General features: G+C 37.7%; 1 protein-coding gene across 2 annotated transcripts; it reads left to right on the top strand.

Annotated features, from left to right (window-relative positions):
- Positions 1–674: 674 nt before the first annotated feature.
- Positions 675–22,047, top strand: LOC128245006 (E3 ubiquitin-protein ligase DTX3L-like). 2 transcript variants are annotated; one of them, XM_052963193.1, is made up of 9 exons: positions 675–752; positions 1,102–1,164; positions 12,533–12,595; positions 16,013–16,075; positions 16,308–16,359; positions 16,731–16,840; positions 20,525–20,715; positions 21,326–21,450; positions 21,753–22,047. In XM_052963193.1, the coding sequence occupies exons 1-9, from the start codon at positions 738–740 to the stop codon at positions 21,785–21,787; spliced, it is 717 nt and encodes a 238-aa protein (XP_052819153.1). In that variant the 5' UTR covers positions 675–737; the 3' UTR covers positions 21,788–22,047. The 2 variants fall into 2 exon arrangements, with proteins under 2 accessions (XP_052819153.1, XP_052819154.1); XM_052963194.1 differs by lacking the exon at positions 16,013–16,075.
- Positions 22,048–23,208: the final 1,161 nt, after the last annotated feature.

Raw genomic sequence — 23,208 nt, 5'->3', positions numbered from 1 at the left:
GTTGTTCAAAATATGTTTAATATATGGTTAGTGCCGGAATTTATGACGTTTATCCGCCGAGCAAGAATGCCGATATTGGCAAGCTTTTACTTCTACTTTTAAGCTTCAATCATCCCGGTACAAACCATATATTGGATTAATCCTGCTATTTTCATGTATATTATTTTATTTCTTTCGGTGAATCAATTCATAACATATATTTAGACATAAGATATCGTTAGACGCCATTCGAACTAGTTTTTCATCAAGGTATTAAATATTTTAGTTTAAACAATTAAGTAATACATCTTTAACGGTATAACATGTATCAAATTGATCAAATCTTTTAACACGTGACATAACCCGCTCAAGGAAAGATGTTATGATATATAAAGGATGAATCGTTCTTCATTTTATATCATTTACAAGCAGATCAATTTATATGACTTTCAATGAAGCCTTTTAAATCCTTAAAAAAACAATTGTGCAGCTCACATTGCAAAATAAATATAAAATAAAGTAATATGTATATATATAGCAAATACGTTCAAGATTTACGCAAACGTCCTGTAGCATGTTTTACTTTGTGTCCTATGACATAATTTATAAGCCATACGCGCGCTACTACCGGGGATATCATCAAGTGTATCCGGCAGGCCTATATCTGGTCATCACAAAGAGTGGCAGGATATGATGTGTTTGTGTTTCAGTCATTTTATTGATGTATCATTTATATATATTAATATGATTCAACCTTCATGGTTGATCTACAGGTACAAAGGTTTGAATTAACATACTTACGAGAAGTGCCTTTTATGATCAGTTTGATGAGGGAACAATTCAAAGGGCCGATTTGTTATAAATACAGGTTTATAAGAGACATAATCTTTGATAATAATGAGAAATATATCATTATCGTTCTCAGCTAAATTGTTTCAGAATGTCATAAAATTGGTTAAACATATGACGCTGATTAAGGTTTGCTAACCTTGAGGCTCATTGTTTCTTAAGTGGTATGCTAAATATATTGCATATTGTTTGAATTCCAAACGGATATAGTGATATCTAAGTGTAGTATTGTCTAAATGAAACAATTGGTGATTATTCATTTTACATTTCCAGACACGTAAGGAACTCATCGAAGCATTGATTCAAGCGAAACAGGAATTAGATAAGGCAGAAACGGTGAGTAGGTTAAATTGTGTGTAGATATATAGCAAACTAAGGCGTACGCGTCAATTCTTCTCTGGTTATTGCTCAGCCCGTTTTGCTTAAAAAAGCCTATTTGATAATAACGATTATGAGTCCATTGCCTTGGTTAAAATACCATCTTTCCTAATACGCATAACTAGGGGAATTAAAAATACGCATACACTGTACATGAAACATTATTTAAAACAAATATTTCTATTTATTGGACATCACAAAAAAGCTTTGTATTTAACAAGATCGGTTATTAGTGAAGCATGTCACCCTTTTCTTGAAATTGATATATTTTTACACACTTTTCAAGAATTAGAGTTTAATGCTGCTCAAGGAATAAGCATGAAGAAGTGAACTTTTTTATGTTAAAAGTCTAGAGAAACAATCTCATTGTATAGATAATTAGTTTAATGATGTAGGCTAATTTGCTTGTGTAAACAGTTCGTCCTCCAACTCCTTGTCTGGTACACACTTTAATAATATCATTAACAATATAATAATTGTTTTTTGTGCAAATATATTTTTTATATAATTACATTACTAGCTTGATGCTAAGGGTTATGATTCATTGTTTTTTTGTATCTGATTATTGCATTAATCAATATAATGTGTATTCTATGTGTTCAGACATGAATTGCCGCACTACGTACATACGTGTATATTATTATTGATTTACTTGTTTTAGTGTACCATTGAATTAGTTCAAGTACGAATCTGAACTCATGGGTGTATCTTATCAGATAAACTTGATAAAATACAAGCACATTTTTGATTATTTCTTTAATTTGTTTTAAAGTATTTAGATATAATTCAGTTCGTTATTGTTTGATTTGGGAACATCAAATTTCCATGATGTTGACCTTTCTAAATGCGATTTAAAAACGAAACAGAAAATGCTTGATTTGAAAACATTTGATAATACTCTTGCTTTACAAATATCATAAACATAGTGTAATAGTATGGTTTGTCATTTGTCCGAAATGCATGTCCGAAATTTATGTATCTCATAAATCAATATACCTGTTTGAAGTAAGTAGATGGAATTTCCACTGCTGCATCACATTATTATAATCCTTAATAATTGTATGAAATGTCTAGCAAATGCTTTCTCCATACCTCTACAAGATTGACTCGTAGTTTTGAGTGCCAGCATTGAGTCAACGCTGCGCACTTGTCAAACTTGTCCGCCATTTGCATTTTGTAGGTTACAGCGTAGTAAATTATTCAAATCAGTAAATCGAGTCATTTCTAACATTTAAATGTGATGTTATATTGTATTTATGTATGATTTATTGTATTGTTTTAAATTTATATTAATATGTTGTGTGTTATTTAAGGTATCACCCCAGATCTCTAATGCTGGGGAGCACTATTTTACTATTGTTCTTGCGGAATGCTGGTGTAATGCTGGGCTCACTTATCTTATAAGCATCACTGTTTTACTTCAAAGAAGTTAATGCTGCATTGTATTGTTAAAGAGTATATGTTAATTTCTCTACTTCAAGACCTTATATTCACCTTTTAAGTGAATATTATATTATTTATGTTTCATACAAAATATGAGCCGCATTACCTAGCCAGCGTTGCTGGTGAAAATACCCAATTCTGATTGGTTGCCAGCAACGCCAGCATCAGCAACCACTATATAATGCGATGAATTTTTGCGATGGAGTCAGTTGTCAGTAGTCACTCGTCTGTAGTCAGTCATCAGAGTAACCTAAACTTAACTAAACCAGCCATGAAAAAGAGCTTTGCTGGTAATTTCTACATTATATAAAATTCTAACTACATTTAATACCTTAATTAACTACATATATACCTACAAAAATACTACTAGCATACTTAATTAAAATACAAAACTGACTACTGGTTCCATTGTTGACTCATGTAATAAGTAATTGAATAAAGAACGTGAATAAATAAATAGAAATCCTGACAAATCTTGAGTTTCAATCTTGAATGATTAGAAATTTGAACCGCCCGGCTTACAATTTTGGTGTCAGAAGTGCAGATAATTTTATCTGAGCGATACGAGCTTGTCCTAGGAAAAATATATTACGAACAAGTTTATTATGTACAAAAATCAACAACAAATAACATATATAACAAATTAAGTAGAAAAAATAACAGTTTATAACCATGACCCCAGAGGTGTCTTTCAATTCCATTCATGATGACGATGACAATGAATCCCTCCACACTATTGACCAAGTAGATGCTGACCAGTCCAACACCGATTCTGATGACACACGAAACATCAATGTTGTTCATAATCCTTCCGTACCATTTAGATCCCATAGTCAACAAAACAGAACAAACAACGACAACCCATTTTATAACTCCTGATCAACAGATCATTGCAGTTCAAATAACCATGATAATGGTGACATTTCTCGCCCCGCTACGCTTGATTACAGGGTACCAGTCCAAACCTCTTTCATAAAACCAGATGCCTATGATGGGTCTGGTATGTTCGACCAGCACATGTCGCACTTCGAGGACTGTGCAGAACTGTCCCGATGGGATGAAAAAACCAAAGTCCTTGTCCTTGCGTCCAGCCTTAAGGGTACTGCCAGAAGTTTTTATATGTCCTTGACTGAAGATGAAAGAAGAGACTATAGGCTCCTCGTCTCTCGGTTGTCAGACCGGTTTGGTGGAAGTAGACTCCAAAACCTTTGGCTAGCCAAGTTTGAGGGCCGACGTCGCACACGTGGTGAGAGTATTTCCACTTTTGTATATGACCTACGCCACTTGGCTCAACTAGCTTACTCGGATCTTGATAGGTTTGCACAGGAACGCCTTGCCCTCAACCAGCTGTATAAACACATTCCAGCAGATACGCAGTGCAGGTGTATTGACAAGCAATGCAGAACTATTGTTGAAGCTATTCATGTTATCGAACAGTATGAGGCTGTTCTTAGCTCCATGCCTCCAGCAAACATCAGGGCTGTTGATGTTGCATCGCCTCAGTCCTCTGCTACGTTGGATGATACTGTTAAGCAGATCATGTCGCGCCTTGACAAGCTTGAGAAATCACATAGTATGACCCATCGCCATTCAAAGGGCAACGCCCAAACGCCACGCTTATGTTTTGGCTGTAAATCCCCCGAACATTTCTGGGCAGAGTGTCCACAGAATGTTACCCGTAGTGGTTTGCCTTCTTTCATGCAACCCCGTGAATACAATAGGTCTTTTGGGAGAGGTAGAAGTTCACAACCACCGCCACTTCTGCCTACAGTTCAACCAAATGCTCCTGTAAATTCCAGGTCAAGGCAGACCCAGGAAAACTAGTAAGCGCTGGCTCTGATGGCCAAGAGTCAGCAAGCTATGAGAGACCTACAAAATCACAAGATGCTTATGTTCACTCAGCTCGGTCAGGTCATAGTTTCAATAAACTTGACAACGGCTTTTATGTCACTTGCAAGGTTGGCTCCAAGTCCATTAACTTCCTTAAAGACTGTGGTGCAACCACTTCACTTCTTTCAGACAAATATCTTCATGAACTTGACCATAAATTTCTGTTTCACCTACAACCAACTACAAAATTTCTCAAAACAGTAAATGGGGAAAATATCACCACCAGTGGCAATGTTGATTTAGTTCTTGGAATGGGCCATGAGAAGTTTGATGTTCCATTTGTTGTTTGCGCTATGGATAGTGATGGCATTTTGGGCCAAGACTTTTTACGCAAACATGTGGATAGCATAAACTATAAGCGCTCATGTCTCCTGATTGGTTCAAATGAAGTTCCCTTGTGGACTGGAGGAAAAGCAAATCAAATATGTCGGGTAGAGCTACATGAAACTGTTCGCCTTCCACCTAACACCAGAAAAAATGTTTCTGTCAAAATTCCTCAACGAGAATATCTTGCACAATGTGGTTTCGTAGAGCCTTCCATTGAAGTGATGGCTAAAGAGGAAGTCTGTCTTTTGGGTGGTATAATTGACACTACTTCAGAATCCTTGCATTTGAATTTGATGAACTATGGTAGCACTGAAAAAGTCCTTTTCAAAAACCCAAAGATGGGTACATGTGAATCTTTCTATGCAAACACCACAGAAATCAACCACATTGCAGCCGTTAAAGACGTTGAATCTCCCACTTCTCCCGATGAAATTTTCCTACCGGAACACCTCACTGATCTATACTCTCGTAGTTCAGAGCACTTAAATGACATTCAAAAATATGACTTAGCTAAACATCAATGACTGCATCGACGCTTTGTCAGGTGCTAAGTTTTTTTTAGCTCCATGGACCTAAACTCTGGATTTTGGCAGGTGGGCATGAAGCCTGAAGACAAGGAAAAGACTGCCTTTGCAACAACTATGGGATTGTACCATTTTACGGTTATGAGTTTCGGACTTTCAAATGCTCCTAGTACGTTTGAAAGGCTGGTCGAAAATGTTTTCCGTGGTCTCCAGTGGGTCGAGTGCTTACTCTATATGGACGACATCATTGTTCCAAGCAAAACAGTGACCGAGGGCCTCGAATGTCTTGAACGTATCTTTATACGACTTCAGCAGCAGGCGTGTCTAAAGTGCAAACCTTCTAAATGCATTTTCTTCCAAAAGAAAGTAAAGTTTCTTGGACATATAGTATCTGAAGATGGTGTCTCAACAAATCCTGAGAAAATATCAGCTGTCAAAAACTGGGCAACACCCACAAACGCAAAACAATTAAAATCCTTTCTTGGCCTATGTTCCTACCACAGACGCTTTGTTGAAAATTTTGCAAAGACAGCCAAAACACTTCACAAGTTAACTGAAAAGAGTAGCAAATTCATCTGGTCTGGTGACTGTTGCCGGGCGTTTACAAAGTTAAAACAAGCTCTTATTTCAGCGCCCATTTTCGGCTATCCTATTCCTGATACCAAGTTCATACTTGACACAGACGCTAGCAATTTTGCAACTGGTGCCGTTCTTTCTCAAGTCCATGGTGGAAGAGAGACCGTGATTGCTTATTTTAGCAAAAGCATGAACAAACATGAACATAGTTACTGTGTCACTCGTAAAGAACTTCTTGCAGTTGCTTAATGTCCTTTCATCACTATTTGTATGATCAGCCAATTTTATTACGAACAGACAATGCAGTGGTGTCCTGGATTCGGTCATTGAAGAATCCAACAGGTCAAGTTGCTAGGTGGTTGGAGGCTTTGGGCACTTATGATATCACAGTTGTCCATCGGCCAGGACTTCAGCATCGTAATGCTGATGCCCTTTGACGGTCACCTTGTACAAAGTGTTCTAAGCAGCAAAGTAACCAAGATGAGACTGAAGAAGTATGTCATGCTGACCACGATGAAGTGTTGACACACGATACTAACTCCATGAGTGCTGTAGCAGACCTTGCTCGAGTAGTAACTAGAAGCCAAACTGACTCTTTATCAGCCTTTAAGCATACCACATGTTCAATCCATGGCTGGTCACTAGACAATATCAAATCCCAACAGCGGTCTGATTCTTCACTTCAGATTATTATTCAGTCACTTGAACGGTCAAGCACGAGACCCTCTTGGCAAGCCATATCTTCCAAATCAAATATTGTCAAAAGTATATGGCGAATGTGGGAACGCCTTGTCTTAGAAGATGGCTGTCTAATGCGAACATGGTTTGACACTGAGAAAAAGAATCACAAACAAATTATTGTACCACAGCAGCGACAAGCAGACCTTTTAAAGTATATGCATGCTATTCCCTCATCAGCACATTTAAGCACAGATAAAATGCTTGAAAAAATACGTCAGACATTCTATTGGCCTAGTATGTCCAGTGATATTGAAAAGTATTTTGCACAGTGCCACCAGTGTGGTTCTCAGAAACGTTCAAAGCCAAAGAAGTCTCCAATTGGTTCTGTTCCTGTACTTCAGCCTATGGAACGTGTTGCCCTTGATATTTTTGGACCGTTGCCAAGAACTGACCAGGGGAACCAATTTGTCCTAGTTATTTCAGACCTGTTCACTCATTGGACCGAGGCTATTCCGCTGCCAGACCAACAATCTGAAACAGTAGCAAAGGCATTTGTGAATAACTTTGCGTCTAGATTTGGTGTTCTTTTACAAATACAAACAGACAGAGGTACAAATTTTGTCTCTAACCTATTTGAAGACATGTGCAATTTATTACAAATTCATCATACCCGTTCGACACCATTACACCCTCAATCAAACGCTTCAGTTGAGCGGAAGAACCTTACGTGCTATGTTGAGCATGTATTGCTCAGAAAATCAGAGAAAATGGGATGAGTTTCTCCCTCAAGTAATGATGGCATACAGATCTTCCATTCATGCTAGTACAGGGCAAAGCCCAAACAAAATGGTATTTGGACATGAAATTGTCTTACCCCTGCAGGCTTTTGTTGGACTCCCACCATTGGGTGTGGTCACACAGGATGCCTTGTCACCCCAGAAGTATGTGCAGGAACTCCGCAATGAGCTGGAAGCCATCCATGAAACAGCCCGTGGGTTCCTGAAGAAAAAAACAACAGAATATCAAAAGAGACACTATGACCTTACAGCCAGAAAGAGATCTTTCAAAAGTGGTGATATTGTCTGGGTGCACGACACTTCTCGTCGGCCTGGTGTCTGCACTAAGCTTTCTGTAAACTGGAAAGGGCCATTCATTGTTACCAAAAAGATAGATGATCTTGTTTATCTGGTGAAGGGATCGGCAACAAGCCCTGCAAAATCAATTCATATTGACCGCCTAACAGAATACAAATGTTCATCCTTGCCAGCATGGCTGGTTACCATGAAAAGCAGTTTCAAATAGTTAATTCACCTAGTACTGAAGTCCATGGGGAATAGTTATTGCCCACAAATATTCCTACCCATATACATCCATATATACATAATTACAGAAGACAGTCTGCACAATCAAGAATTTGTTTAAAATATAGTAAAGCTGGATATTTCCATTGCGATATAGTTGCAGTTAAGTTAAACTGTAAATTCTTTATTTTGGAGTTAAAAGCGTGCACGTACTTGTTTTGGAGCGCTCCACCTCGGCAATGAGAGAGGATTGATCACCCACCCGCGATTTGTCATTTAAGTTGTACCGTTGAAGCCCACTTGTGTTGTGACGTAGTCCACAGTGCGGCAGTCTAAAATATTGCAATGTTATTATTCACCAAACTCAGCAGTGGAACCATATTTATGTTATAATCAAATATTGTTAATGCATGTAATAACATACAACATTTATTTGCAGGCAATAAAGCCTGTCATCAGTGCCTGTCATGCCCAGCCATTTACACAAATAGACAGGACTTGGTCCACCATATCATTAAGGAACACCAGTCAATTGTTTGTCCATGGTGTACAAAACACGAGAAATCCTACCGTTACACACAGGATCTTCATCGCCATGTCAGATCCCAACATCCCATCATCTACGTGACACTTCCTCCCAGAGCCCTTTCTACATCCAACTGCTTCTTCTTTTCACGATGCCCGCAGCCTTTCATCAACATCCATGAAACTGTATCAGATTTCAACTCCCCAGAGGCCCAGTTTGCGATGGACTGTATGGCACGTTAGTGCACAGGCCGCACCCCTGGGGTAACCCACTGGATGGAGGTTTGGAAGTTAAGCAAACCTACAGCTACCACCAAGTCCAACCTAAAACGCCCAGCCCCTGAGTTTACACTTAATTCGGTAGAATTTTCCAATGACGATGCTAGAATTTACCTTTCGCCCACAGATGACCTCTACAAAGTCCGAATACTGCACAAATCCCGCTCCGACCCAAAGGTGATTTCACGGCTCGCCATTCTCTCTTCAACCCTCCTTGAGAAATTCATCTCTCCTCCTCCCGCGCAATTCCATCACTGCTCCGACCCAGAGGAGATGAGAGAAAATATAGGGTCATTTTTGGACATAAACCCCTGCCATCTGTCTGGTGTCTGGAGTCATCCATACCAGTTCAAACGACTCCCACTGCCCCCTACAATACCAGAATTCCGCGCCCAAAGAATTGATCTTCAAGCAAGCGCATCCATCGACCAATTCCCACCATTTACTATCCCTTCCACTACGTCATCTACATCTAGCAAGACATCATCCCCGCCTCAAACAGCCACAAGTTCCATCAACCAGTCTCCCGCCACTGATCCATCAATATTGGAGAGCACTCTTCTAAAGAAGTCTAGATCGCCATCCCCAAATGTGCCATGTTCACCAATTCCCTCACTTAGTGACCTGAGGACACCTTCCCCACTGTCCATTGGGTCTCCTTTTAGACAAGATGATGAAGTTACCCGTCTTTCATCATTAAAACTTCCAACAACAACAACAACAACAACAACTGCATCATCATCATCCGTATTGTCTAACTCAGTAGAAGTACCAACATCAACCGCTTTATCATCACCAACAACACCAGCATATGTCCCGTCTACTATAGGATTCAGACCCATCTCAACGCCCCTTCCAATGCCGCCAATAACCCCAGAGCCGCTCGTCCCTTCCAGCAACTCATCAGCCCACCCAATTCAAGAATCTTCAACCAGGCAATGTGATGGAATACCGCAAATCGCCCAAAACCAACTCCTAATTGGAAACATGCCGTTACTACCTCCCGGCAGACGCGAATGGAGTCACGTCCCAGAAGAAAGTGTCATGCTAACTCCCTCCATCCATTGGCCCCCAAAAGGCTGGAAAGACTACAGTCCTGAAGAAAAGGCAGTGGCCATTGAGTTTGCTGCAGCATCAATAGAAATGAAAGACGGGATTCACCCAATAAGCCGGCAAGTGCTTTTATATACATACAATCATCTTGTTCTTCCCGGAACCAACCTTCCTGCCGGGGACACTTCCACGAAAATGATGTATTATAACCATGACACAGTCAGAAACATTGCACTAGGCATCATCCCATTCCCTTCAGCACTCCAGCGGAAAATCTTAACTTCTCTTTCACCCCCATCTCCAGTCGACATGTCTGCCTTCTCTGCTGTACCCCTCCGACTCAGGAGTTCTTCAACGTAGATGTTTCCTGATGTTCGCCCCTTGGACCGATGTCTCTCTTCGCCTCCCCGAATCCGTTCGCCTCCCGGAATCTGATGTCTCTCTTCGCCTTCCCGAATCCCGGTGGAACCCTCTTCCCTTTGATCGACGTCGCCACCGCTCCACATTGACCTGATAGAAAACCTTTAACTATAAAACTTTTAATACGTGATAAATAGTAAAAATAACAGTGTTTAAAAACTATTAAAGTACTCAGGAAACATAAAGGACTATTGGCACCTATTTAAGGTGTAAGAGTAAGTTATTTTCAAGGACTAGAATACTAATCAGTTTTCATTGTATTTTTAAATTGTATTATGATATAGAGTTTGCATAATATATTTATAATGAGCCAACAAATACTTAAGATGTGTGTAATTCTCCTCTTTTGTTTGGTGCTTATTGGACTTTTTCTGAAAATCAAAGCACTGAAAGTCTTTAAAAGGTGTGTACCTGAAATAGATAAAAAGGTGTTATTATGATAACCGGCATTGTATGATTGTTTATTGCTATTTGTTGTTAAAAATTAATTCATACTTATTCATATTGAATGCACCCCTTTTAACAACTTCAGGAGAAGTTTAATCTTTTAAGGAGGGGGAAGTGTAACAGTATGGTTTGTCATTTGTCCGAAATGCATGTCCGAAATTTATGTAACTCATAAATCAATATACCTGTTTGAAGTAAGTAGATGGAATTTCCACTGCTGCATCACATTATTATAATCCTTAATAATTGTATGAAATGTCTAGCAAATGCTTTCTCCATACCTCTACCAGATTGACTCGTAGTTTTGAGTGCCAGCATTGAGTCAACGCTGTGCACTTGTCAAACTTGTCCGCCATTTGCATTTTGTAGGTTACAGCGTAGTAAATTATTCAAATCAGTAAATCGAGTCATTTCTAACATTTAAATGTGATGTTATATTGTATTTATGTATGATTAATTGTATTGTTTTAACTTCATATTAATATGTTGTGTGTTATTTAAGGTATCACCCCAGATCTCTAATGCTGGGGAGCACTATTTTACTATTGTTCTTGCGGAATGCTGGTGTAATGCTGGGCTCACTTATCTTATAAGCATCACTGTTTTACTTCAAAGAAGTTAATTCTGCATTGTATTGTTAAAGAGTATATGTTAATTTCTCTACTTCAAGACCTTATATTCCCCTTTTAAGTGAATATTATATTATTTATGTTTCATACAAAATATGAGCCGCATTACTTAGCCAGCGTTGCTGGTGAAAATACCCAATTCTGATTGGTTGCCAGCAACGCCAGCATCAGCAACCACTATATAATGCGATGAATTTTTGCGATGGAGTCAGTTGTCAGTAGTCACTCGTCTGTAGTCAGTCATCAGAGTAACCTACACTTAACTAAACCAGCCATGAAAAAGAGCTTTGCTGGTAATTTCTACATTATATAAAATTCTAACTACATTTAATACCTTAATTAACTACATATATACCTACAAAAATACTACTAGCATACTTAAACAATTAAAATACAAAACTGACTACTGGTTCCATTGCTGACTCATGTAATAAGTAATTGACTAGAGAACGTGAATAAATTAATAGAAATCCTGACAAATCTTGAGTTTCAATCTTGAATAATTAGAAATTTGAACCGCCCGGCTTACAATAGTATGACATTTTTTTATTTGCTATGGTTTAATTATGTCTTTAACAGAATTGTTCATATTTCGATGACAAGCAAACAGTCTTACTAAGTGTTATACGTATGTTTTATTTCATATGGTATAGACTGTCCATGTGCCATTTCTTTGGATGTGCCTTTATCATTTAACAGTTATCTATTTAACAATAGACAGAAAAGTATGTCATTTGTGCTGTATTTAAGCTAAACATACTCATACAAGTTTTGGTTACACTAGACGAATTATTGTCTAAAAATTATATAATTTTGTATATATGAATTATAATTTTGTTTATTTAATTTGTGATCTCCATGTAAAGAACATATCCTTGGAAATATTTAAACGTAAATTTAAAACCAAATACTGTAGTTAAGACTCTTGACCGCTGTATTGGTGTTAATGAAAGCAGTATTCCAATACTATACGAACCTAAATGATTTTTGGTTATATTTTACTTTGTGCAACAACACTTTTAACTGGTTTTCTCAACATCCTTAGTAACGTTACAACATATAAATGAGAATGTAATCTATCACAGATGTAGTGTCAGAGTTGCTTTGCTTCATTTTGTATAACTAATAGTAGTAATTGACGAAATGTGTGGGATTATTTTTCTTCACAATTAAAGGAACTAATGTTAAGTATAAAATAGATAATTATTGTTACATTTTTACGCGTTTTCAGACAAGGACGGAACTCTGTGACGAGGTGAAACAAGTGAAACACGATCTGGACAATTTAGAAAAGGTGAGGCATTTTGTACAAATGTTAATAAACCGGTCTTAATCTTAACAGAAACGATGTGTTGTCAGTCCTGTATTGCATAAATAAGGAGTATACGGACTATCGTATTTACCGTCCTTGCCCTTTAAAATTGAAAATCTGTTATTGCAATCAAACAAGGTTGGGAGTAATTACAGGCAGAACAGGGTTGGGAGTAATTGCAGGCAAAACAAGGTTGGGAGTAATTGCAGGCAGAACAGGGTCGGGAGTAATTGCAGGCAAAACAGGGTCGGGAGTAATTACAATCAAAACAGGGTTGGTAGTAGTTGCAGGCAAAACAGTGTTGGGAGTAATTGCAGGCAAAACAAGGTTGGGAGTAGTTGCAGGCAGAACGGGGTCGGCAGTAATTGCAGGCAAAACAGGGTCGGGAGTAATAACAATCAAAACAGGGTTGGGAGTAATTGCAAGCAAAACAGGGTAGGGAGTAATTGCGAGCAAAACTGGGTTGGAAGAAATTGAAGGCAAAAAAGGGTCGGGAGATATTACAATCAAAACAGGGTTAAGTAATTGCAGGCAAAACACGGTTGGGAGTAATTGCAAGCAAATTATAGTTAGGTGTAATTACAAGCAAAACAGGGTTGGAAGTAATTGCAAGCAAATAAAAGTTAGGTTTAATTACAAGTTAAACAGGGTTGGAAGTAATTGCAGGCAAAACAGGGTCGGGAGATATTACAATCAAAACAGGGTTGGGAGTAATTGCAAGCAAAACAGGGTTAAGTATTCGCAGGGAAAATAGGGCTGGGAGTAATTGCAAGCAAATTAAAGTTAGGTGTAATTACAAGCAAAACAGGGTTGTGAGTAATTGCAAGCATATTAAAGTTAGGAGTAATTGCAATCAAACAGGTTTGGAACCAATTGCAGCCAAAACAGGGTCGGGAGATATAACAATCAAAACAGGGTTGAGTAATTGCAGGCAAAACAGGGTTAAGAGTAATTGCAGGCAAAACAGGGTGGGAGTAATTGCAGGCAAAACAGGGTTGGGATAAATTGCAAGCAAAACAGGGTTGGTAGTAATTGCAAGCAGAACAGGGTTGGTAGTAATTGCAAGCAAAACAGGGTTGGTAATAATTGCAAGCAAAACAGGGTTCGGAGTATTTGCAATCAAAACAGGGTTGGGAGTAATTGCAAGCAAAACAGGGTTCGGAGTAATTGCAACTAAAAAAGAGTTGGGAGTAATTGCAGGCAAAACAGGGTTGGAAGTTATTGCAAGCAAAACAGGGTTCGGAGTAATTGCAAGCAAAACAGAGATGGGAATAATTGCAGGAAAAACATGGTTGGGAGTAATTGCAAGCAAAACAGGGTTGGGAGTTATTGCAAGCAAAACAGGGTTGGGAGTAATTGCAAGCCAAACAGAGTTTGAGTAATTGCAAGCAAAACAGACTTTGGAGTAATTGCAAGAAAAACAGGGTTGGGAGTAATTGCAAGCAAAACAGGGTTGGGAGTAATTGCAAGCAAAACAGGGTTGGGAGTAATTGCAAGCCAAACAGAGTTTGAGTAATTGCAAGCAAAACAGACTTGGGAGTAATTGCAAGCAAAACAGGGTTGGGAGTAATTGCAGGCAAAACAGGGTTGGGAGTAATTGCAAACAAAACAGGGTTGGGAGTAATTGCTAACAAAACAGGGTTGGGAGTAATTGCAAGCCAAACAGAGTTTGAGTAATTGCAATCAAAACAGACTTTGGAGTAATTGCAAGCAGACAGGGTTGGGAGTAATTGCAATTAAAACAGGATTGGGAGTTATTGCTAGCAAAACAGGGTTGGGAGTAATTGCAAGCAAAGCAGGGTTGGGAGTAATTACAATTAAAACAGGATTGGGAGTATTGCTAGCAAAACAGGTTTGGTATTAATTACAATCAACACATGGTTGGTAGTAATTGCAAGCAAAACAGGGTTGGAAGTAATTACAATCAAAACAGGGCTGGCTGCAATTGCAAGCAAAACAGAGTTGGGAGTAATTGCAGGCAAAACAGGGTTCAGAGTAATTGCAAGCAAAACAGGGTTGGGAGTAATTGCGAGCAAAACAAGGTTGGGAGTAATTACAGGCAAAACAGGGTTGGGAGTAATTGTAAGCAAAACAGGGTTGGGAGTAATTGCAAGCAAAACAGGGTTAGGAGTAATTGCAAGCAAAACAGGGTTGGTAGTAATTGCTAACAAAACAGAGTTGGTAGTAATTGCAAGCAAAGCAGGGTTGGGAGTAATTGCAATCAAAACAGGGTTGGGAGTAATTGCAAGCAAAACAGGGTTAGGCGTAATTGTAAGCAAAACAAAGTTAGGAGTAATTGCAGGCAAAACAGGTTCCACTGTTTTTCACTTATAGTGGAACATGACCGCGCAAAGACGATTAATGGACAATTTTAAAGTTTAAATCACCCCGCTTGCCATTTAGGGCCAATTTCGCATTGATGTAATAAGTTACTATTAACGATTTCTTAATTTTTAGCAGATGCTAGGGTTTGTAATGTTTTAGTCGCGTAATTTATACATCAAAACCACTAATTAGGAAAACTATTTTAATGATTCAACATAGCTATAGAAATCAAATTCATGTGCATTTACTTGTAAGATCATACCAACATCATATTTTTGCGTCAAGCATCTGTCTAAGATTTGAAACCAATAGTACTAAAAAAACAATACCATCAAAGACAATAAACCCTTTTTATCGTTCGAAAAATCGAAACCGGAAATTGAGAATGTTTACTTTTCAAGAAGGATTACATTTTTTGAAATAACTTGACAAATGATGCCAAACCATGAGCGAGTCCCCTTTAGTACCAAAAGTTTGCCTATCACGAAATGTATTGCTGTTTAATTTTAAATATGATAAAATTCCGTAAGGCGCTGATTTACACAATCCTAGAAATGGTGAACCACTTTTACCCGAAGTTTTGGAAGTGTTTGGAAAGCCGGGAACCGAGTGCCTCTAAAACATACTGTGTGCAAAAGATAGGGAAAATACATAAAACACCTTACTAAAGGTTGAAACTGTAATCTAGGGACCAAGTCACTGTCTAAAATCATGATTAGTTAACTTTAATTTAGTTTGTTGTTAACCACATTTTATAGTCTTAGCAATATTGTGGCCATGCCTTATTGTCTTAATGCACATGGAATACTTTAAATGTAGCATATAACATACATAGAATTAACATATATATATATTTGGAAGTACAATACATGCTATCACATATTCATACGTTGCGATATCTTTTGATAGTGATGCTTTATATTATTGCAGTTTGTTCCTACCACAAATATACGCTTCGCGTAAGCAAAGTTGACCTACGGATTAAGAATTACCAAGTTCCAGATAATATTAAATAATTCCCAATGCGTTTACCTATTGTTTTACGTTGCACACGTTGCTTAATGTTCTGTTTAGGCACGGCAAAATGTCGAGGATGAGTTAAAACGAACGAAAGAAGACCTTGCCCGAGTTGAAAGGGTAACCATAAATATTTTAATGAACTTGCATCGGAAAAAGAACGAACAGGGCCTTTTAACGATTGATTCATAAATTAGCTTACGAAACAGCGATGGCCCTAACGTCTATTTAAAGACGTCAAGTAAATATCGATTCACTTTACCTTATTTTTCTCCTCTGTATATATTGTTCTAACGGCGTTGCATTTACCATTAATGAACAATTCAAGTATTGTTATATTGTCTGTTTTAAGGAAATGGAAGTTGCTCAGACAAAGATTCTACATATCAAAGGATACTATGAATGTAAGTTTTCCTTCATCACTTACGGATTAAACTTACAGTAACGTAATCATCAGTACATTCACAACGCATTATACTATCAAATGTTGATAATAACATTGCTATATTATTCATGCTTAAATTAGTTGAACATAAGTTTTAATGTTTTGAAGAATGTTAGCTGATCGTTTTCATCTTGACGTGAATAATGCTATCAATGTTTAAACTTTAAAGACAACAAAGAGCTGGTAAATCGCAATCGTTCGACTCAGCTTGTTGGATGTATTGTGTTTTGCTAGTAACAAAATATGCCCGTACTGACAATGTGTGTTCAAATCCGTTATCAGTAACTAGTGTTGGATTGGACAGTTGTTAACGTAATTTTCTTCTCCAAGGGACACAGCCAGCTGGAACAGTTAGTGCCAAGACCAGTAAAGACGTAGTATTATTAGCTGATATACCCACTATCAAGATGAGTTTTACATTTCAAGATGGCATTCAGACGGTAATTATTTTGTGTACATATCTTTACTCTATCAAACAACCTTCAACAGAATTCTCGTCACAAAAAATATGTCCATGCCTTTTTTAACTATTATTTCCTCGAATACTAAGAACGGCATTATTATAGTAAAAAACAAGCAATATCTTCATAAGACTAGCACTATCGCAGTGCAATGTATCCAGGAGTGCCTCCAAACTCCGATGCAGAATAAAAAACAAACAAACATAAGAGGCAAAGCCAAATCTTAGTAATGCAAGTCATAGTTACAACCTGATGACATTATATAACTTATAGTACTCCGTGTTAACATTTTAACCGAGGTATTTACGTATTTTATCACTTATCTCGGACGGTATAAACTACTTTGTCATTTAAACGAAAAGCACCTATTGACTTAAGGACATAAAAACACTATTTTCCTGTACGATTTGTGACGTCCACATGTTAATACGTCAAAAGTGTACCTACATAAGGATGTGGCTAGTATTTGTTTCTACAATGTATAGAATCAACACAAATGTATCTTTTTATCACACTAAAATATTCAACACTGTTAATCAATCAGTACTTAAAACCCATTTACAAAATGCGCAGTCCAGGGTACAGTACGCGATCAGCTAGACTTACATGTTGTTTAACCGGTAATTTTCGTAAAGGGCGAATAATATATTTTGTCAACAAGTCTCCGAAAAATATCATGGCATCAGATTTTTAAACGTATATCATACATACATGCATTTGGGTAAACTAATAACCGTGAGAGTAGTTTTGTTATTTGCTGTCTCCGAGCCAATGCATTTAACCTACCTTATGTACATATGATGTCAATTGTAGAAAAGTGAAATGTTTAACCTTGTGATAAGTCATTACCAGCCACTATTATTTTTGAAACATCGAGTACTGTATGTATATTTGTAGTGTTGACCGTATGATGATCCTGACGAAACATTAAGACTTGATCTTCCTGAGTTCATAAACATATTGCCACGCATATGAATTATAAACGTTAAATAATGTTCAATGGCCGAACTAATTTATCTCTGTATATACATCAATTGTTATGAATATAAATACCGTTCCCATTTGAGTACCCTCATCGTTAAGAAGTAATCGACTAAATGACTGTAGTATTAGGTAAAGATAAATGCTACTACAATAATTTGTTATATACATATGTAGTTAAAGTGAAAAGGAACACATCGCGAAAATTGATGCTTTCATTGTTGTGTTATATCTACGAGCGATTTACAAGCAGATGTTCACGAAACACCTTACTTGTAGCAATACAGACTTAGCATATAACGTATGGCAATACGCACCTACGGAATGACGCATGCAATTCAGACTTTACACATGACCTGCGGCAAAACTAACCTAACACATGCAAAGCTAAAATGCAGATTTTACACATGACGTGCTGTTACAATACAGATTAAATACATGACGTGTTTGAACAGAATTTGTTGTATCCAGTGACTCTTGTACGTGCTACCTATAACAGATATGTTTTAAAGATGAATATTTTGAAACAAACAACATCATTTACATACATTCAATGCTCAGAAATAAATCTAAAAGAAGCTTACAAATGATGTTAAGAATACCAATTTCTTAAAATATCTGAAATGACATGAAGACTACTTATTTCTCAAAAAGTATTTAGAAACATTGAAAAGAAATCTAATTCTGAAATAAGCATTAGCTGACCTACTGGTATCACAACTATTTCTTTAATCAGCTAGTTCAAATACAACAAATAAATGAGTACACTGCATATTTTTTTTTATAATATAATTCTTTCAAAGGATCTAGGGTGAAATATGCCATTATTGACACGAGTCCAAAAAGTACTAAAATCCATATTGATTGCTTAGTAATCCTCGTACTCAAATTTAAAAAAAGGAAACGGGAAGGAGATGTTAACAAATAAATAGTAATGACGTCCTGACACTCAAAGCTTTTGGGCTGAAACTAAAGGCACTGTACACCAGATTGGCACCAACAAAGGTTTTGTTCTGTAACGAATCTCAGAACAATTATTTAATAAAATGTTTTACTCTTTGATATCATAATTGTAAAAAAATACCGAAATGTAAAAAAAATCGAAGAGTAAAACATTTTTTTTGCCCTATTTCATCATACGGCGTACAGCCCCTTTAATATTGATAATTTTCACCCTTTTTCCAGAATAAACGATTGGGTGTGACTTCAATAATCCATGAAACGCGTAAGCAAAATTAGCCGGGAAAAAACAAAATAAGCGCAATTAAGTTTTGGTATTACAAAATGAAGGAGCGTTATTTTCTAAGAACGCTTTAACGCAAGTGTTAATGTATAATCTCAATCCAGCTGTTTGTTGGTGACGTTACTGTTATGGTGTGGCTCTATTTTATACATAGCACACAGACGAGACTTTTAATCGAAATTGTACAGTACAAATTTATACACACCTCCTGCTAATATTTTAGGATCAATCTCAATCAGTCATGCTGTCAGGTGAATGGTGCTGACACGTTCCCTTCTTTGTCACAATTGTTCTAAACAGTTATTGTGTCGGCTCGCACCTGCCCTATTGATAATTTCATCGCAATCTCTCACTCAGCCAAAGTGATGCTTTGCAGGTTGGGGCATCTCTCCCACACAATCCCCGTCCATCTCTTAAGTTACTATCTGTCACATAAACACGGTGTTGCATAGCATGAGGGAACAAGCTTCCTGTCCATCGATAAGTAAAAAACTTTCGAACAAACACCATTTTGCCTTGCAGGAGGGAGCAGCCATTCATGTCTATCTTTCTATTTTCAATCTCTCAATCATCCGGGTTGTTGAAAGGTCATGACACATATTCGTTACCATCTTTTTAGTCATACGCTATGACACAGCCCTTACCAGCAGCATATATCTTTTCAGTCACAAACTCACGCTCAGCTATAGTGTTGCTTTTCAAGTGAGGAGACCCTTCCCGTACCTACGCCGTCAACATTTTTAGTAACATTCGTCACACAAACACTTTGTTGCATGACAAGAGGAGACGACCTCTTCTTTTAGGATAAACCTAGGAGGAAAAACCGCACTTGTTGGGCTCGAATGCTTGACCGCCGGAACACCAGCAATGCGCCCAAACCAAGAATTTACCGGGCGGCCGGTCCTTACCTACACACCCTGTACGTCGACAAACCTTTTTTGGCCTACAGAAGGACTCATGTCATTAACCGCTGTCACCATTAAGTAAACGTGTGAGAAAAAATTATCTGTTGTGGGACTCGAACCTATGACCGCCGGAACACCAGAACGGCGCCCAAAACAACCGAGCTTCGAAGGCCGGTCTTTCATCACAAGCACTACACCGTCAATCCGTTCAGTTACAATCGCACGCACAGACACTGAATTTCTTGGCGTAAGAAGTCATACCCCCCCCCCCACACACACCTCCGTCTTCTCGTTCTGACATTTGGTATAATTCTCTTAAACAGAATCTGTGTTGCATGGCAGGAGGGGAAACCCGCCGCACCATTCCCGTTCAAATGTCGAATTTCATTCTCTTAATTAGACATGCTGTATATAAGTTGAAGCATGCTGTTGGCAATAAATTGAACGGCCTAATATAATGTATATTCTATTCATACTAAGTTGTTATATTGTTTTCATAACTTATTAGTAAATTTATATCTTCCCTCAACGCAGCACGTCCATCCTTCCCCGGGAAAACCCTATAAAGGCGGGAAGTTTACAGGCCGTTTGGTGTTCGAAGGTGAGGCCTTGCTGGTATGTAGGATGATGAAAGCGGCGTTCAGGAGAGGACGGATGTTCACTGTTAGCAAGAACGGGAAAGTTATCCTGGATGGCGTTTCATTGTTTAATTATAAAGAATGGAGGTAAGAATAATCTCGCGCGTTTGAGTTAAGTACTGCTGGGTAGTCTACAGTAATGAAATGCATCATGTATATATCCTGTTGCTAATAATATTTTTTGTTTATGGGTGACAATTCGCGTACGATCCTCTATTTAGGATTTTATTTAACGATAATAATGCGGATAATGACTATTTACGAGAATGTTACCATCTATTTTAAATTTGATCAAAATATTGATTTATCTCTAACATTTAGAGATAGATATAGAATTTATAGAAAAATAGACAAAATGTGATGCTTAACATGATTCATTTCATTTTATACTCGAGTCTCTGAAGTCTAGGTAGTTTGATAGAAATAATGAGATACATTTTATGAAGTGACATAACTCTGTCAAAATGTTGACGGATTTGTAAAACATTTGCATATTTGGGTCCGTAATAACATGCAGCCCATAGTATAAAACCGGTTAAGAATTTGGTCAGGTCAAAGTCAACCAAATTATTTATTGATTGGTCAATATTTATCCAATAATAACTACTAACCAATCAAATCGATTTAATATGTCAACTTGCTAAAAGATAACATGAGGACATTATTATTATCATAATAATTATTATCTCTTTTTAAGTTCGATATTTAGGGCGCCCTTATCGCACTACACACAGAAGGTAAAAGCCGAGCTGATGGCTAAAGGCATCACGGAAGAGGACATAGATCCGACAGAGGAGCTGGAAGAAACCTTCATCGTTGATGGTCAGTTCATATTCTGTTGTAGATGTAATTTCTGAATCACAATGTTATTCAAATCTATAATACATACAATATAATGTTGTATATAGACAGGGCATACAAAGCTTTAAATTTAGACTTGGGTTCCTGATCCCCTTTCAGTTATAAATTGCTTATCAATTTAACAAGCGAACAAATTATCCGCTTAAATGTAGCATATTATAAACTGCAAGGTGATTTAAAATAAGGAAATAGGATAATGCCCATGTACATTTATTTTACTAGTTTGATAATTATAAAACATTTAATATGATACATTGTTTCAGGGTTATCTATGATCGAAGTTGTGCTGAATTCTTAAATGAAGCCATGTTTGAGTTGGAATACAAGGGCATAACAGCAGCAGATGGGAACAGTTTCTCTTGTTAAGCTCCATGACAAATATTATTTCATGATTTTTTTTCTCTCGGCAAATAAATATTCCGATATGTTTAATTTTATAACATGATCACTCACAGCAATGTCTCTAGTACATCGGATAGGCATTTTTGGGGAATTCAGCTGTGCTTGAACACTCCTGGCAGCCGCCATGCTTGATGAGTCATGCACTGTGACGCAATATTTTTTTTAATTTATTTCATGATACACTTTATGTAAACATTATTATAATATTTCAATAAATGATTCCCATTTAGATTAACTTTTAAAATAAAATATATAAAGCTTCAAAACAAAACAGAACCGAGCCTCGGGCATGCTGCGTAGCCGGTAACTAGGCTGGTCTCGTTACCTAGCAACGCAGGTGCCCACAGGTCGTTTTTTCTATCCGACGGGGAAACACATGACATGTATTATTATTCTTTCACCCCAGATCAGTGGATCTGGAAATCCTGACCTTGACCACGGGCGAAGATAAAAAAGTACCCTTAGGGAACTTCTATTTAACTGCGCACAAAAGAGTTCCAGCGAAAATATCAATTTATCTGATGTGGGAGAAAAATAATCTACCATGGCCGGTCGATTAGGATAACTCTCGTTTCCGTAAAAAATACGATCGATTTGGAATGAACCTATCTTACACGAACGGCAATGTCACACACTTATGGTCTCGAAAGTGATTGTTGCAGACAGCAGAAATCATGACACGTGCTAAATTAAATTAATTATTATTATTATTATTATTATTATTATTATTAGTAGTAGTAGTAGTAGTAGTAGTAGTAGTAGTAGTAGTAGTAGTAGTAGTAGTAGTAGTAGTAGTATCATTACCTAAGACATTCCGTTGACTATACAGCGGTTGATACAACAAAGACTCTGACAAGCGGTTGTCTGCACCACGGTTTATTCAGGCACACATTCAGATATGCGGTTGGCTGAACCACGGCTACTTCAGACAGAGACTACGACATGCGGTTGGCTGTTCCAAGCTTAATTCAGACAGATACTGAGACATGCGGTTGGCTGCACCATAGTTTATTCAGACAACGACGCAGACATACGGTTGGCTCTTCAATTGTTTATTCAGACAAACACTCAGACATGCGGTTGGCTGCACCATGGTTTATTCAGACAATGACTTAGACATACGGTTGGCTGCACCATGGTTTATTCAGACACACACTCAGACATGCGGTTGGCTCCACCATGGTTTATTCAGACACACACTCAGACATACGGTTGGCTCCACCATGGTTTATTCAGACACACACTTAGACATACGGTTGGCTCTTCCATGGTTTCTTCAGACGCACACTCAGATATTCGGTTGGCTGCACTATGGTC

This window comes from Mya arenaria, chromosome 8 (assembly GCF_026914265.1).
Source record: "Mya arenaria isolate MELC-2E11 chromosome 8, ASM2691426v1".
NCBI classification, from domain to species: Eukaryota; Metazoa; Mollusca; class Bivalvia; order Myida; family Myidae; genus Mya; species Mya arenaria.
This window is presented reverse-complemented; position numbering and strand designations above follow the sequence as displayed.